The sequence below is a fragment of the Scyliorhinus torazame genome, chromosome 7, assembly GCF_047496885.1.
Source record: "Scyliorhinus torazame isolate Kashiwa2021f chromosome 7, sScyTor2.1, whole genome shotgun sequence".
Classification (NCBI taxonomy): Eukaryota; Metazoa; Chordata; class Chondrichthyes; order Carcharhiniformes; family Scyliorhinidae; genus Scyliorhinus; species Scyliorhinus torazame.
Window position 1 is genome coordinate 217,322,953 of NC_092713.1, and position 13,887 is coordinate 217,336,839.

The following is a 13,887-nucleotide window of genomic DNA, read 5'->3' on the forward strand; positions in this document are numbered from 1 at the left end:
ATGCTGTGATTCTTTCAATTAGAATTTACTGCTTTGAAAGCCTAGTGTAGCCATCTCAGATGGCCACCTGCAAAGGACCATGGGAATTATGGCCAACCCAGGACTCAGACACACTCAAGAGCCTGTGTGTGTATTTGCAACCCAGATAGCTAGATACGATTGAAACCCCCCGCTCGTTTGCATTCTAATGGTCCATTTCCCCAGAAAAAATGGATTGTACTCAGGTAACCGATACAGATTAATTGGCGCCACACCCCTGGCTAAGAAAGCCCAAACAGCCACGGTCAATGACCGCTCAGGACGCACCGAGCCATCAAGACACCCGCCCCTTTATTGGCCAAAATCGAAGGCAGTGATCGAAGCCTGTCGAATTATTGTGTCCAAAGCTAAGGACCTCCCCAAAGAGCGCAAAATCCCAGAGGGATAAAAAGAGAGACAGCCATGTGTTCGGTCTCTCTTGGCACCGGCCTACGCCTAATACCAAGTGTAGTATTACGACCAGAAGACAAGTTCAAGACCAACGATCGCTCCCAGATGGATGAGCCCAGCAGAAACGTTGCCACTTCTTCTACCCAGCCACGCAAGATCCGAACAAAGGCCTTGTTCATCTGCAAAGAGCAGGTTGCCCTGAAGTTAAGTATAGGTTATTGTAGTTTAACTTGTAGTGTTTTATGTTGCATGTTGAAGTAAGCCTTGTGTGTAAATAAACTATCTTTGAACTTGAACTGACTAACTGGTTGTTTGGTCTTTGATCGATATCCGGTAAAGCCTTGTGGTGGTATCATTTGATACCTGGCGACTCTGAAAAGCAAGATAATCATTAATAACTGCCATATCTAGTTAATTTGGCAACATTATTGGTGCCAATTGGTGGGATAGTATTCCACTCATTTAACAAAAGCAACATTATTGGTGACTCTGGTGCCGATTGGCAACACTAGGCATACAATCCTGCCTGCCTACCCTCTCTGATTGGGGAACTTGGGAGGCAGAATGATATTGCTGTGGCTCATTAGACTTGGCAATCCCACTAATCAGCCAACAAGTTCCTGAACTGAAAATAGCACCTGATGGAACACAAGTGCAAAGTGTCTTCCCCATATCTATATAACTATTGGCAGATGGGAAAATATCAAAGTCTACCTTGGCTAACAGCAGGGGTCAACATCTGTCCAAGACAGCTGGCACCGACAGTATCAGGTTGCCACTTTTGCAGATTTACAATAAGTAGGATAGGATAATGCATTATACAAGACCAGGTACACTGCTAGGGTACTTGCTTATTTTGAAAAGATACAGTTGAAAGCAGATGGAAGCCTAGCTACTGAGACTTATCGGTTAAGTGCAGTATTATGCAAATATGATCCACAATTGATTAACTGCAATTTCTAGTTCAGTATTCTACACATAGTTTGGCTGCTCAGATTTAACTCTTTGGATTTAACTATCAACATCTTGGGAATTAGTAATGACCAGAAACTGAACTGGACCAGAAATCTAAATAGTGGTCCCAAGAGCAGGTCAGAGGCTGAGAACGGTGTGGCAAGTATCTCACCTCCCAAGTCTCCAAAGCCTGCCAATAATTTTGGACTGTGATGCAATACTCTCCACTTACCTGGTTAAGTGCAGTCCTATAAAACTCAGACGTTCAACACCATCCAAGATAAAACAGCCTGCTTGATTGGCACCCCATCCAACAACTTAAAACATTTACTCGCTCCACCATCGACTCTCAGTGGCAGCAGTATGTACCATCTATAAGATGCACTAGTCAAGCCTATCTCAACAGCTCCTTCCAAACCAAGGACCTCTACCACGGAGAAGGGCAAAGGCTGCTGATACATGGGAACACCACCTCCTGCAATTCACCCTCCACCCCCACCAAGCCACACACCATCATGACTTGGAAATATTTTGCCGCTCCTTCACTGTTGCTAGGTCAGAATCTTGGAATGCCCTACCTAACTTTGGGTGTGCCTACGCTTCATGGACTGCAGCATTTCAAGAAGGCAGCTGATCACCATCTTCGCAAGGATGACCAAGAGCTGGTCTAGCTAGTAATGGCCACATCCTGTGAAAGCATAACAAAAATCTCCGCTGCCAGCTTCCAAAACGAAAGAGGAGACAAACTGTCCAATGTATTCAGTTTTGCTGCTAGAACAGATCAGTAGTCCAGTTTTTCCTAATAATCTATTAATATTAGGTTCAATGGATATCAGTGTTGAACAGAATTTGGGCAAGTGTTGGTATTGGATGTAAAAAATAGTGGAGATGGAGAAAATAATTTGCAATCTAAACAACTTCAAAATAATGTTTAATGATATGGATTCCATTAAAAAGACAGTTTGTACAGGTAAAATGATTGCTTAGAAATCAGATGGAATTGACAGATTGTCAGTGTTAAAGTAAGAATCAATAAAATGTGGCATCATTTGCCAGGACTGAGAAAACCTATTTTACTGTGCGTGATTCAAACTGTATCTTAATGGAAAGCGATTTTCACTTTCTATATCTGTACTAATTTGATGTGTGAGCACTTTCTATGTGTCAGGTTGTTGCAGATATCAATCTTATGGAAACTATTCAAACTGTTTGCTTGAAGAAACAGCATGCATATTTGCAATGAGTCCTTAAATCAGCTGAGCCATAGCTTTTTGAGGAGTTTTTAAATCTAATTTTTGTAGAAGAGTAATTGTGATTTTGTATAATGCAGATTACATTTTTGGACACTTAAACATGAATATACAAAGTCTGCGATACAGTGAATTGCTGATTCATAGAATTAACAGTGCAGAAGGAGGACATTCAGTCCATCGAGTCCCATTTTCCTATTCTACTTTATTGCTATTCTGCAAGCTGGAATAGCTTTAGCAAGCTATTTGTATTAACTTGAAAAAATATCAAATGGTGTGTTTACAAGAGTATGCCAATGTTAGCTGCCTGTGTTAAAAGGTGCTAAAGCTTAGAGTGAAATTTTCTATGCTGCCATCAGGTTAAACTGTTTTAACAAGTGAGGTACAGCCAGTATTAAATCATCTTTGATATCAAATCCTACAGCAACATTGCAAAGTGCTGTAAAAAATGTTTTTAATATCAATCAGAACACATTTGCCTCTTTCAGCTCACTTGCAGTTACCAGGAGTGATGTTGCAGTATCCTAGTTTGTAAAACAAAAAATATTGCTCCATCCAAAAATGTTTTTAAAAAAAGGATTGTTAAAAGATAAAGAGGTGGTGCATTTTGTTAGTAAGAATAACAATGACACATTACAAAATGATGGGTTTCATTCTCAGAGGGACAGAATTGAAAAATAGAAAAGTTATTGAAGGTTAAAACAAACTTAGAATCCTGTGCACAGTTATATTATAAAAATGTACAGGCATTGGAAAATATGTAACAAGAAAAATTCACAAGGATGATATCAGAGCCGAGAAGGTATACTTATTGCTGAACAGGCTGGATAACTTTTCTCCCAAAAGAGAAAGCTGAGGGTGACCTGTCAGAGGTCTTTAAGGTTATGAAACAGATTGATAAATGAGAGTCAAATTCCACTTGCCAGTGTCATGTGAGAGTACCTTTAAGAAATAGGTGTGTTATAAATGGGTGTGTATAAAAGTATCTGTAGCGAGAGTACCTTTAAGAAATGGGTGTATTACTGCAGTGATGTCAGAGAGTGGGTGGAGCTGGGCTGTGTCAGCTTTTTACTTTTGTTTTAGGCCATTTGCTGCAGGGTGTTTCATAGTTTCATTTTTAGAACTGGATAGCTGCAGTCACAGCCATAAGGTGTATGAATCTCTCTCTGTAATCTAAAGATGGTAAAACTAATAACAGCAGTGACTTTAACCTGATGTGCTTCTGGTAAAAGGTGTTTAAAGTCTAATGGATGTTAAAAGGAAAGCTTAAAGGATTACTTAGTGTTGTATTCTTTGGGGGTTGTATTTGAATTAATGGTTGTTAAGATGTTCACTGTATGTTTTAAAATGGTTAACTTGAGTTCATAGAATAAACATTGTTTTGCTTTAAAAAATACTTTTCCATTTCTGCTCTACCACACCTGTAGAGTGGGCCGTGTGCTCCCCACACCACAATCTATTAAAAGTTGTAGGTCAGGTGAACTCCATGATACACTTTGGGGTTCTCTAAATCCTGGCCCATAACACCAGGGAGACCAGAACAAGAAGACATCAATACAAAATAATCACCAAATCTGATAGCAAATTTTGGAGAATTGTCTTTACTTAGAAAATGTTGAATTCATTACCACAATGAGCACTTGAGGCAAATAGCACAGGTGCATTTGAGATGAAACTGGAAGCTCAGGGGAGAAAGGTTTAGAAGGAAATGTACTGTTCATATTGCAATCCATCAGCTCATAACTCCCTCACATCCTTTGTGGAACAAGTATTTCATGAAGTGTTTCACCGATTATAAATTTTCCATTGCTTTAATTTGATCCCAATCAATTTGTGTAGCTGGCAAGCAAAATAATTTTTAAGAGAACACGTAATCATAAATAAGCCAGAATACATTTTGTTCTCTGTTCCTTTCTCTCTTGATTATAGTTATCATATTCTCACTCCACTTGCCCTGTAGAGAATAATATCCAGACGAGCTTGACACAATTAGCATTTTGGAATCTATGTTTTGTGCTTTTAACCAATTCATTTTCTTGAGCTCAGCACTTTGGAACATACCTAAAGAGAACCGCCCACTCAGTCCCCATGACCCCAAAATGCAAATAAGTAATTTGTGCTAAGTCCAGGAATCAAACAAAAATTAATTTCTGTACTTTGGCAATTGGTTATGACGTATGAACCTCTTTGACTTTGTAAGATTACAACATCAAAATTAAGTTAACTGCTAAATAGATAACCAGTGAATAGATAAATAAACAAAACCATGAGAATCCATTTGCTGTGCTGATCTACAATGTAAACTGGACCGCACAAAGTCTCTGAATATTACACAACAGTTTGTTGCTGAGCATTCAGAGTCACTCTGCTCAGTTCAGGTGAACAACTCAAGTTAAGAAAAGGGAAGTAAATTCTTAATCATCAGGACAACTGAAATGTAGATGTTATATACAAATTCAAACAATGGGTGCGATTCTCTGGTCCCGCGGCTGTCAATGGGATTTTCCATTGAATCCACCCCATGTCACCGGGAAACCCGCAGCTAGAGTGCACCATCAGTGGGACTGAAGATCCCGCTGGCATGAACAGCCGGAAGATCGCACCCAAAAACGACAAACTGATGAATTTCAACTTAGCATCTACATTCCTGAGCTAATACCAAATCAAGCCAGACCCTTTTGTGTGCACGAATCTAAACCTATGTTACCATAACAGAATGAAAGGCCAATACCATTGCAGTCAATATTGCACAAGCTACTTCTCAAGTCTAATATTTCCACACTAGCAGTCATACATATAAAATTGCAGAAAAGCATGTATACATGAACAAAAGTGCACAAAGTCCAGATTTTGTACAGCACAGAAGGAATCTATTCTGCTCATCGTGTCTGCATTGGCTCCCAAATGGCAATTCACCTCAACCCCGTAACTCGGCACATTGTTCCTTTTCAAATGCTTTGACGGAGTCTGCCTCGACCACTCAGGAGGTATTCCAGACTCTAATCATCTGCTGCGTGAAAAAAGTTCTTTCATATCACCTTTGCTAATAACTTAGAGAGAATGCATTACGTCTGTGAAAACAATACAGAGAATCCACTCACTTTCACACTGCACAGTCCTACTATCAATACTATTTAACACACTAGCATTTTGCACTACCTCTACTGCAAAGACTCACATGATCAGCAATAGTACGTCCAAGTTTATCCATTCTTGATCCAGCTTCAGCAATTTTTTTGGCTGCACTGATTACATCAGATGTATTCTTCAGAGGGCCCTTTCCTCTGCAAAAGAAACCCATCGTAGAATCGTAAAATGGTTGCAACACAGGAGGCTATTTATCTAATCATGCTGTGCAGGCTCTGCGAGAGCAACTCAGTTTGCGCCACTGGTCTGTGTTTCTCCTATTGGTCTGCAAATGTTTTCTATTCAGATAATTATCCTTTTGGGATAAGGAACTGCAGTCTGTATAGACTATGGGATTGATACAGGCGAGAACCTGTGAGATCAGTAAATGTAAAAAATCAAGGGCGAGATCGTCTGGCTGTTCAAGCTGGCAGGATCTTCCTGTCCCACCCATGGTACACCCCCTCCCACAGGTTCCCCAGCGGCTTGGGGTGGATTCGATAGGAAATCCTATTCATAGTGGTGGGCCACCTCCCGCCGCTTGGAGAGACTCTTGCCCCAAGTTGTTGGTCTTTATTTTTACATTTATGTTTTACTTTTATTAGCATCAGGGGCTTTTCACAGTAACTTCATTTGAAGCCTACTTGTGACAATAAGCGATTTTTATTTCATTTTTCATCAGATAATTATCCAATTTGAAAGTCAATCAGCCTGTACCAGACTCTTAGACAGTGCATTCCAGATTCTAACCACCTGTTGCATGAAATGTTTTTCCTCAAGTCCAATCCGGTTGATGTTCCTTCTAATCTACTCTGTCCAAAGCCCTCATGATTTTGAACATTTCAGTGCAATCTCCGCTCAACTGTTGAGCGCCTTACACCAGTATTAAAGGGTTTAAATGCACAGCTGGTTATGGGGATATTAATATCTCAACTTATTTTTTACTTAGTTGCATTTAAAGTCAGAGGAAAATAACGAAGAAATGTGGATTATTCATGCATATTACACTGAAATTTCAAGTTGGCATGGTAGCTGCTTGCTGACTTACTTATGTTGTTTCAAATTAAATAAACTTTAGTTATCAGTTTTTAAAAAGCCAAATAAAAAAAAATCATTAGGATTTGAACTCCTGGTAGTAGAAAGTGCCCAACTTGTGAAATTTCAAGAAGGAATTAGATATAGCACTTGGACAAAAAGGATCAAGGGGGGAAGGCTGAATCAGGGTATTGAACTTGGATGATCAGCCATGAAAGGCGGAGCATGCTTAAATGGCCAAATGACCTCCCCCTGCTTCTATTTTTGATGCATCATCTGTTTAAAAAGTTCTGTTTAAAAAGGAAGAACAATTCCAATTGACTAAACATTTTCAGCTTTTCACAAAGCATGAGTGCCAATGATGCTACGGCTTTGAAGGGGTAAAAATGTTTAAGGTTTGTTGCAAATTACCAAGAGATGGTAAAAATCAATATAAGATTACCATTTTTGTAATGTGAAGCAATTTGTACATAATAATGCTCGTGTTAGCACAAGGATTCGATGCTGAACCACAACATTAGCCAAAAATATCACTGAGCTCAGAGTTACAAATAAAAAACTGAACGGCATACCTGGTGAAGTCTGTCATCTCCATCATGATCATGCACATCTGTTTGGCCAGGACAATAATATCATTTCCACTATCATCCCATTTAGAAACTTCAGCATCCAGTTTGATCTTCTCCTCCTCAAAGCTGGCTACCTGTTCAGCTATCTTTGCTTTTTGTTCCTGTGGAAGCTGAGCCATAATAGCCTGAAAAACAAGGACAATCATTAGAAAGGATCTATAGTTAGAAGGCAAAGACTGCGCAAACGTTGCAAGAAATGAACAAAGGCACACATGAAACAAGGATGTTTGAAAACTGCTCGCCTATTTGAAGAAAAAAATTGAAATTTCAACAACGATTTAATGACTTAATTCACATTATACTCCTTTTATTCATTCCAATTGTGACTGTGAATTGCATTAGTATTTCTATTTTAAACCCCAGAACAATAAAAATAACCTCTTTATTGAAGGCTGGCAAGGGTTACAAGGAATACATTTAGTCTAATTTTGAGAGCCAAGAGGACATTGTTTCAACATTTCAACTGAATTGGTAAACTCGATTTGGGAGAATGTTTGTTTGGAGTTCGATGCAAGAGAGATTTTGCATCACGTAATAGGATTTGCTCTTCTGAGTTTGGACTCTGGGTGCTGTAGACTAAGGCAGTGTAGACATTATCTGTCTTTCTTTTTATAAATTTAGAGTACCCAATTTATTTTTTCCAATTGAGGGGCAATTTAGTGTGGCCAGGGGGCCCAACCCATGCAAACACGGGGAGAATGTGCAAACTCCACACGGACAGTGACCCAGAGCGGTGATCGAACCTGGGACCTCGGCGCCGTGAGGCAGCAGGGCTAATCCACTGTGCCACCGTGCTGTCCTGACATCTTTCTAATAACACATTCCCAACCTAATTCAAGATTACTTGAAATGTCCAAAAGTAATATTGTGAGAAAATATTCATTTCTCAACAGTGATCTCTGCTTTAGAGCAGACAATATAATAATGTTTAAATTCCCACTACAAAGAACAATATAGCATAGGAACAGGTCCTTCGGCCTTCCAAGCCTGCGCCAACCATGGTACCCGCCTAAACTAAAACCGTCTGCACTAACGGAGTCAGTATCCTTCTATTCCCACCCTATTCATATATTCGCTAGATGTCCCTTAAATGCCACTATCGTACCTGCTACCACCATCTCCCCAGGCAGCGCGTTCCATATATATATATATATATATATCACCCTGTGTAAAAAAAAAACATGCCTCGCACATCTGTTCTAAATTTTTCCCCATGCACTTTAAACCTATGTCCCCTAGTACTTGACTCTCCTACCCTAGGAAAGAGCATCTGACTATACACTCTGTCCATGCCACTCAATCTTGTAGACCTCTATCAGGTCGCCTCTCAACCTCCATCATTCCAGTGAGAACAGAGTTTATCTAACTTCTCCTCATAGCTAATTCCCTCCATACCAGGTAACACCCGAGTAATATGCTTCTGCACCCTCTCCAAAGCATCCACATCATTCTGGTAGTGTGGCAACCAGAATTGTACCCAATATTCCAAATGAGGCCTAACTAAGGTCCTGTACAGCTGCAACATGACTTGCCAATTTTTATATTCAATGCCGCGACCGATGAAGGCCAGCATGCAGTGGGCCTTCTTTACCACCTTATCCACATGTGCTGCCACTTCAGTGATCGGTGGACATGCACTCCCAGATCTCTTTGCCTGTCAGCACTCGCAAGAGTTCTACCATTTATTGTGTAATTCCTACATGCATTGGACCTTCCGAAATGCATTACCTCACACTTGTCCTCATTAAACTCCATCTGCCATTACTCCGCCCAAGACTAGTTTACATCCTGCTGTATCCTCTGACAATCCTCTTCACTATCCGCAACTCCATCAATTTTTGTATCATCTGTGAACTTACTAATCAGACCAGCCACATTTTTTTCCAAATCATCTATATACACCATGAACAACAAAGGCCCCAGAACTGATCCCTGTGAAATGCCACTAGTCACAGCCTTCCATTCAGAAAAGCACCCTTCTACTGCTACCCTCGGTCTCCTGTGCCCAAGCCAATTCTGTATCCAACTTGCCAGTTCTCCTCTGATCCCATGTGACTTCACCTTTCGTACCAGTGTACCACAATACCATGAGGTACCTGGTCAAAGCCTTTACTGAAGTCCATGTATACAATATCCACTGGCATTCTCTCATCTAGTATTTGTCACTTCCTTGAAAAACTCAATCAAATTAGTGATGCAAAACCTCCTCTTCTCAAAACCATGCTGTCCATCACTAATAAGTCCATTTGTTTCAAAATGTGAGTAAATCCTATCTCTAACAATCTTTTCCAATAGTTTCCCTACCACTGTAAGGCTCACCGGCCTATAATTTCCTGGATTATCCCTGCTGCCCTTCTTAAACAATGGAACAACATTAGCTACTCTCCAGTCCTCTGGAACTTCATCTGTAGCCAATGAGGATACAAAGATTACTGTCAAGGCCCCAGCAATTTCCTCCTTTGCCTCCTGAAGTATTCTGGGATAGGTCCCATCAGGCCCTGGGGACTTATCTACTTTAATGCTTTTCAAGATGCCCAACACCTCCTCTTTATTAATATCAACATGACTCAGAATATCTACACACATTACCCTATACTCCTCATTCACCAAGTCCTTCTCTTTGGTGAATACTGAGGCAAAATATTTGTTTAGTATCTCTCCCATCTCCTTTGGTTCCATACATAGAATCCCTCCAATATCCTTGAATGGACCAACCCTTTCTCTGGCTACCCTCTTGCTCTACATCTGTATAAAATGCCTTAAGATTTTCCTTAATCCTGTTTGTCAATGACATTTCATGACCCCTTTCAGCCTTCCTAACTCCCACCTAAAGTTCCTTCCTACTTGCTTTATATTCTTCAAGGGCTTCATCGTCCTAAGCCTAAAGACCTTACGAATGCTTCTTTTTTCTTTTTGACAAGATTCATAATATCCCTCGTTATCCAGGGTTTCCTATATTTGCCACCTTTTTCTTTCTTCCTCACAGGTACATGCCGGTCCTGAATTCTAAACAACTGACATTTGAAAGCCTCCCACATGCCGGATGATGATTTTCCCTCAAACAGCCTCGCCTAGTCAACACTCTCCAGATCCTGTCTAATGCTGTTGTAATAGCCTTCCCCCAGTCTAACACCTTCACCTGAGGACCACTCGTCCTTTTCCATAAGCAGCTTAAAACGTTCAAAATTATGATCACTGTTCCCGAAATGATCTCCAACTGAAACTTCGATCACCTGGCCGGGCTCATTTCCCAGCATCAGATCTAATATGGCACCTTCCCAAGTTGGGCTATTTGCATATTGTTCCAAGAAACCCTCCTGGACGCTCCTTACAAATTCTGCTCCATTCATGCCTCTAGCAGTAAGTGTCCCCCAGTCAATATAGGGAAAGTTAAAATCACCCACCACAACAACCCTATTGTTTATGCATCTTTACAAGACGTGTCTGCATATCTGCTCCTCTATCTCCCACTGGCTGTTAGAAGGTCTGTAGCAAATCCCCAACATTGTGACAGCACCCTTCCTATTCCGGAGCTCTACCCAGATTGCCTCGCTGCCTGAACCCTACAAGGTTGTCTTCCCTCAGCACAGCTGTGATATTCTCCTTAACCAGTAATGCAACTCCCCCACCCCTTTTGCATCCCCCTCTATTCTGCCTGAAGCATCTAAATCCTGGAATGTTTAGTTGCCAATCCTGTCCCTCTTTCAACCAAGTTTCTGTAATAGCAACAACATAATTCCACGTACTAAACCAAGCTCTAAGTTCATCTGTTTTACCTGAAATACTCCTTGCATTGAAACTAATGCATTTCAGCCCACCAGCCCCGCTACGTTGACCAACCACTCCCTGCCTGCTCTTCCTCTTAATCCTACTGGCCTTAGTCTGTAGCTCTCCCTCAGTTATTTCTCCCGCTGACCCATTGTTCTGGTTCCCACCCCCTGCCATACTAGACAGTTCAAACTGTTTCTCTGCCTTCCACTTTTCTCCTTACTAGCTTTTAGTGCACTAAGTTAACACTATGCTTCTGTCTACAACCTATTCATCAGCTTAGTGTTTCTCTAAAAGTATGTTGACTCAAGTTTTATCTTGGAACTGTATGTTTAGCTTACTTTATTTCATTGAATAATGGCCCTTCCTCAGGTCTCATTAACAAAGGACAACTTGTAATGGCGTTTTCTGGAAGGATTTTTTAGCATTGATATGGAGTTGTTTTCAACATACTAATTTAATATCCAGCATGCATTTCTACATCACCTCTGTAGTGTCACCTTCAATCAATCACAAAGAAATTCCTCAAAACGTATTCTTGAAATAATGCACAATAGGAGCTAAAATCATATTCACTTAAAACTTCTATCCAAAATATATCCTGATTTAATATTTCTGTTAAGACAAAGCAATGCAGGTCGATTCAATACTTTCATTTGTGTAACCTATTCAGCTGCTATGACTGACTGCTTTTCTATATTCCACTCGTACCCCATTTACAACAAATGCAAGTTGAATGAATACATTTTTGATTCCCATTTAACACTGTAAATGGTTCAATTTTACACAACCCAATAGCTTTCAAAGTTTGTAAAGCTAGCTGCTGCCAGACAGAATGTTAATGCTCCCCTGCATTCATTCACACTGTCCACAAAGCTTGACACTAATAAACTAAAATTAAACATTTTTTTAAGATTTAAAAACTACAGATGCAGCTAAGTAGTATGCATATGCACTTCACTATATACACTCACATATAGAATACCTGCTGCTTGATTTCCAATAATGAGTAAATATCATGTTGTGAACTGCTATGAACGGTCTGGGTTGAAACTGGAGGTGGTAAGGTTTTATCTATTTAGACAAGTAGAAACCAGCGCAGCAAAGAAGAATTTTAGCAGCAACAAATCCATAAGTGAACAGAACCACTTTTCAAAGCAGCTCCTCCCCTCAACAATTTAGTCTCAAATCATTTAAGCCAAAGTTCTGCTGATGCTTAACCGTACTTTCCTTATTTAGATAATATTCCTCAATCCCAGCTTCAGAAACAAGAGACTTATGACATATTCATTTTGTATAAACAGCCATTTTCCAACAGTGGCAGTTAGTGCCAAAAATCAGAGCAGCTGAGCACTATGGATTTGTCCATTGGGAGCTGTACTAAAACTGCCCACATGCATTCTTTGGATCCCAACAGCTGTCACTGACATTCCATCTGCTTTGGCTGCATTTAAACTAAATTCCCTGTAGATAAAGTAGTGCAGAATTCTGCACCTTATTTCCCACAGTCCATTTTTGAAAAATGTCTACATGAGACAGTTACAAGGAATTTACTAACATTACGCTTTAGGTTGTATATTTTTGCTTCAATTAGCTACACAACAGTTCCACACCAAACCACCAAATTTAATAGTTGGAAACTTTTTGCCTGATTACTAACTTTGTGCAGCTGCCAGTTACTCCCCATGGAATATACAATGCAACACTTTCATCAGCTAATATTTTTGTATTTGAAAGCTGCAAGTACAAACACAATATAACTTATGTTAATGACCTATGTATCAACCAGAAACAAATAGGTAAATTTATTCTAAACATAGGCAACTTCTTACCCTTGCACTCTGTCCATTAATAAGCTGATCCTCCTGTGTCTGGACACTTGTTCTACTTTGCACATCAAAGTCTTCAGTTTCAAAGTCAGAATCATCCAATTCTTCTGGAGTCTAGTGGAGGGAAAAAATTATACTATTAATATCTAGACACGAGGAGAGCATAAGAGTTCATGTTGACCTCCACTGCTGCTAAAAATCTAATATGTATTAAATTTAGTACATGGGAATTTGCAATAAAAATGTGTCCCTGTAATATACCTTCAGTAATGTCAATTTATGTTGGCACCACTGCAATGGGCTTTTTCCACTGTTAAAGATCGTCACATTGGGACACAAGTAGCTGCTACTCATGGTAACAGCACATCAGTTGAACTATTTGTCGGGGTCCACTAATTTCTTATAATTCATATGCAACAGATAAACAATTGAGGAAGCAAATTATTTTGCCTTATGCTTGACAGAATTTCTCAGTTGTTAGACACACATTACCTTCCTTATAAAAATAAAAAAGCTATTGCCCAAAATAGGGAAATTACAGGATCATAACAAACCGCGTAATGCACATAAAAAGAATATGAGCCATAAAAATTAACTAAATATTTTTAAATGAAGGCGAATTTCAAGACCACCAAAACAGCATATGGTAGCAAGGGGGGGGGGGGGGGGGGGAGGGTGAAGAGAAGAAGAAATATCAGATTACTGAGACTGTGGTATGTCATAAAGATACAACCTGACCAAAGTCATACTTTTGACGTTGAAAATGAATAAAAGTGAAGACACCAGGAGCACACACTTCTCCTTGCCTTTGTCATAAGTACCAGTAGTATAGCCTTGCCAAATGCACTTTAACCCAATTTAAGGTTT

General features: G+C 39.9%; 1 protein-coding gene across 1 annotated transcript in view; it reads right to left on the bottom strand.

The window, feature by feature from the left end:
* The window catches only part of ctnna1 (catenin (cadherin-associated protein), alpha 1), a 199,192-nt gene that overhangs the window by 11,730 nt on the left and 173,575 nt on the right, over positions 1 to 13,887 (bottom strand). Inside the window, exons 14-16 of the mRNA XM_072512062.1 lie at positions 13,024 to 13,134; positions 7,367 to 7,548; positions 5,812 to 5,917 (exon numbers count right to left, since the gene is read on the bottom strand). Coding sequence (XP_072368163.1) covers positions 5,812 to 5,917; positions 7,367 to 7,548; positions 13,024 to 13,134 — 399 coding nt within the window. The remainder of the gene's footprint in view (positions 1 to 5,811; positions 5,918 to 7,366; positions 7,549 to 13,023; positions 13,135 to 13,887) is intronic.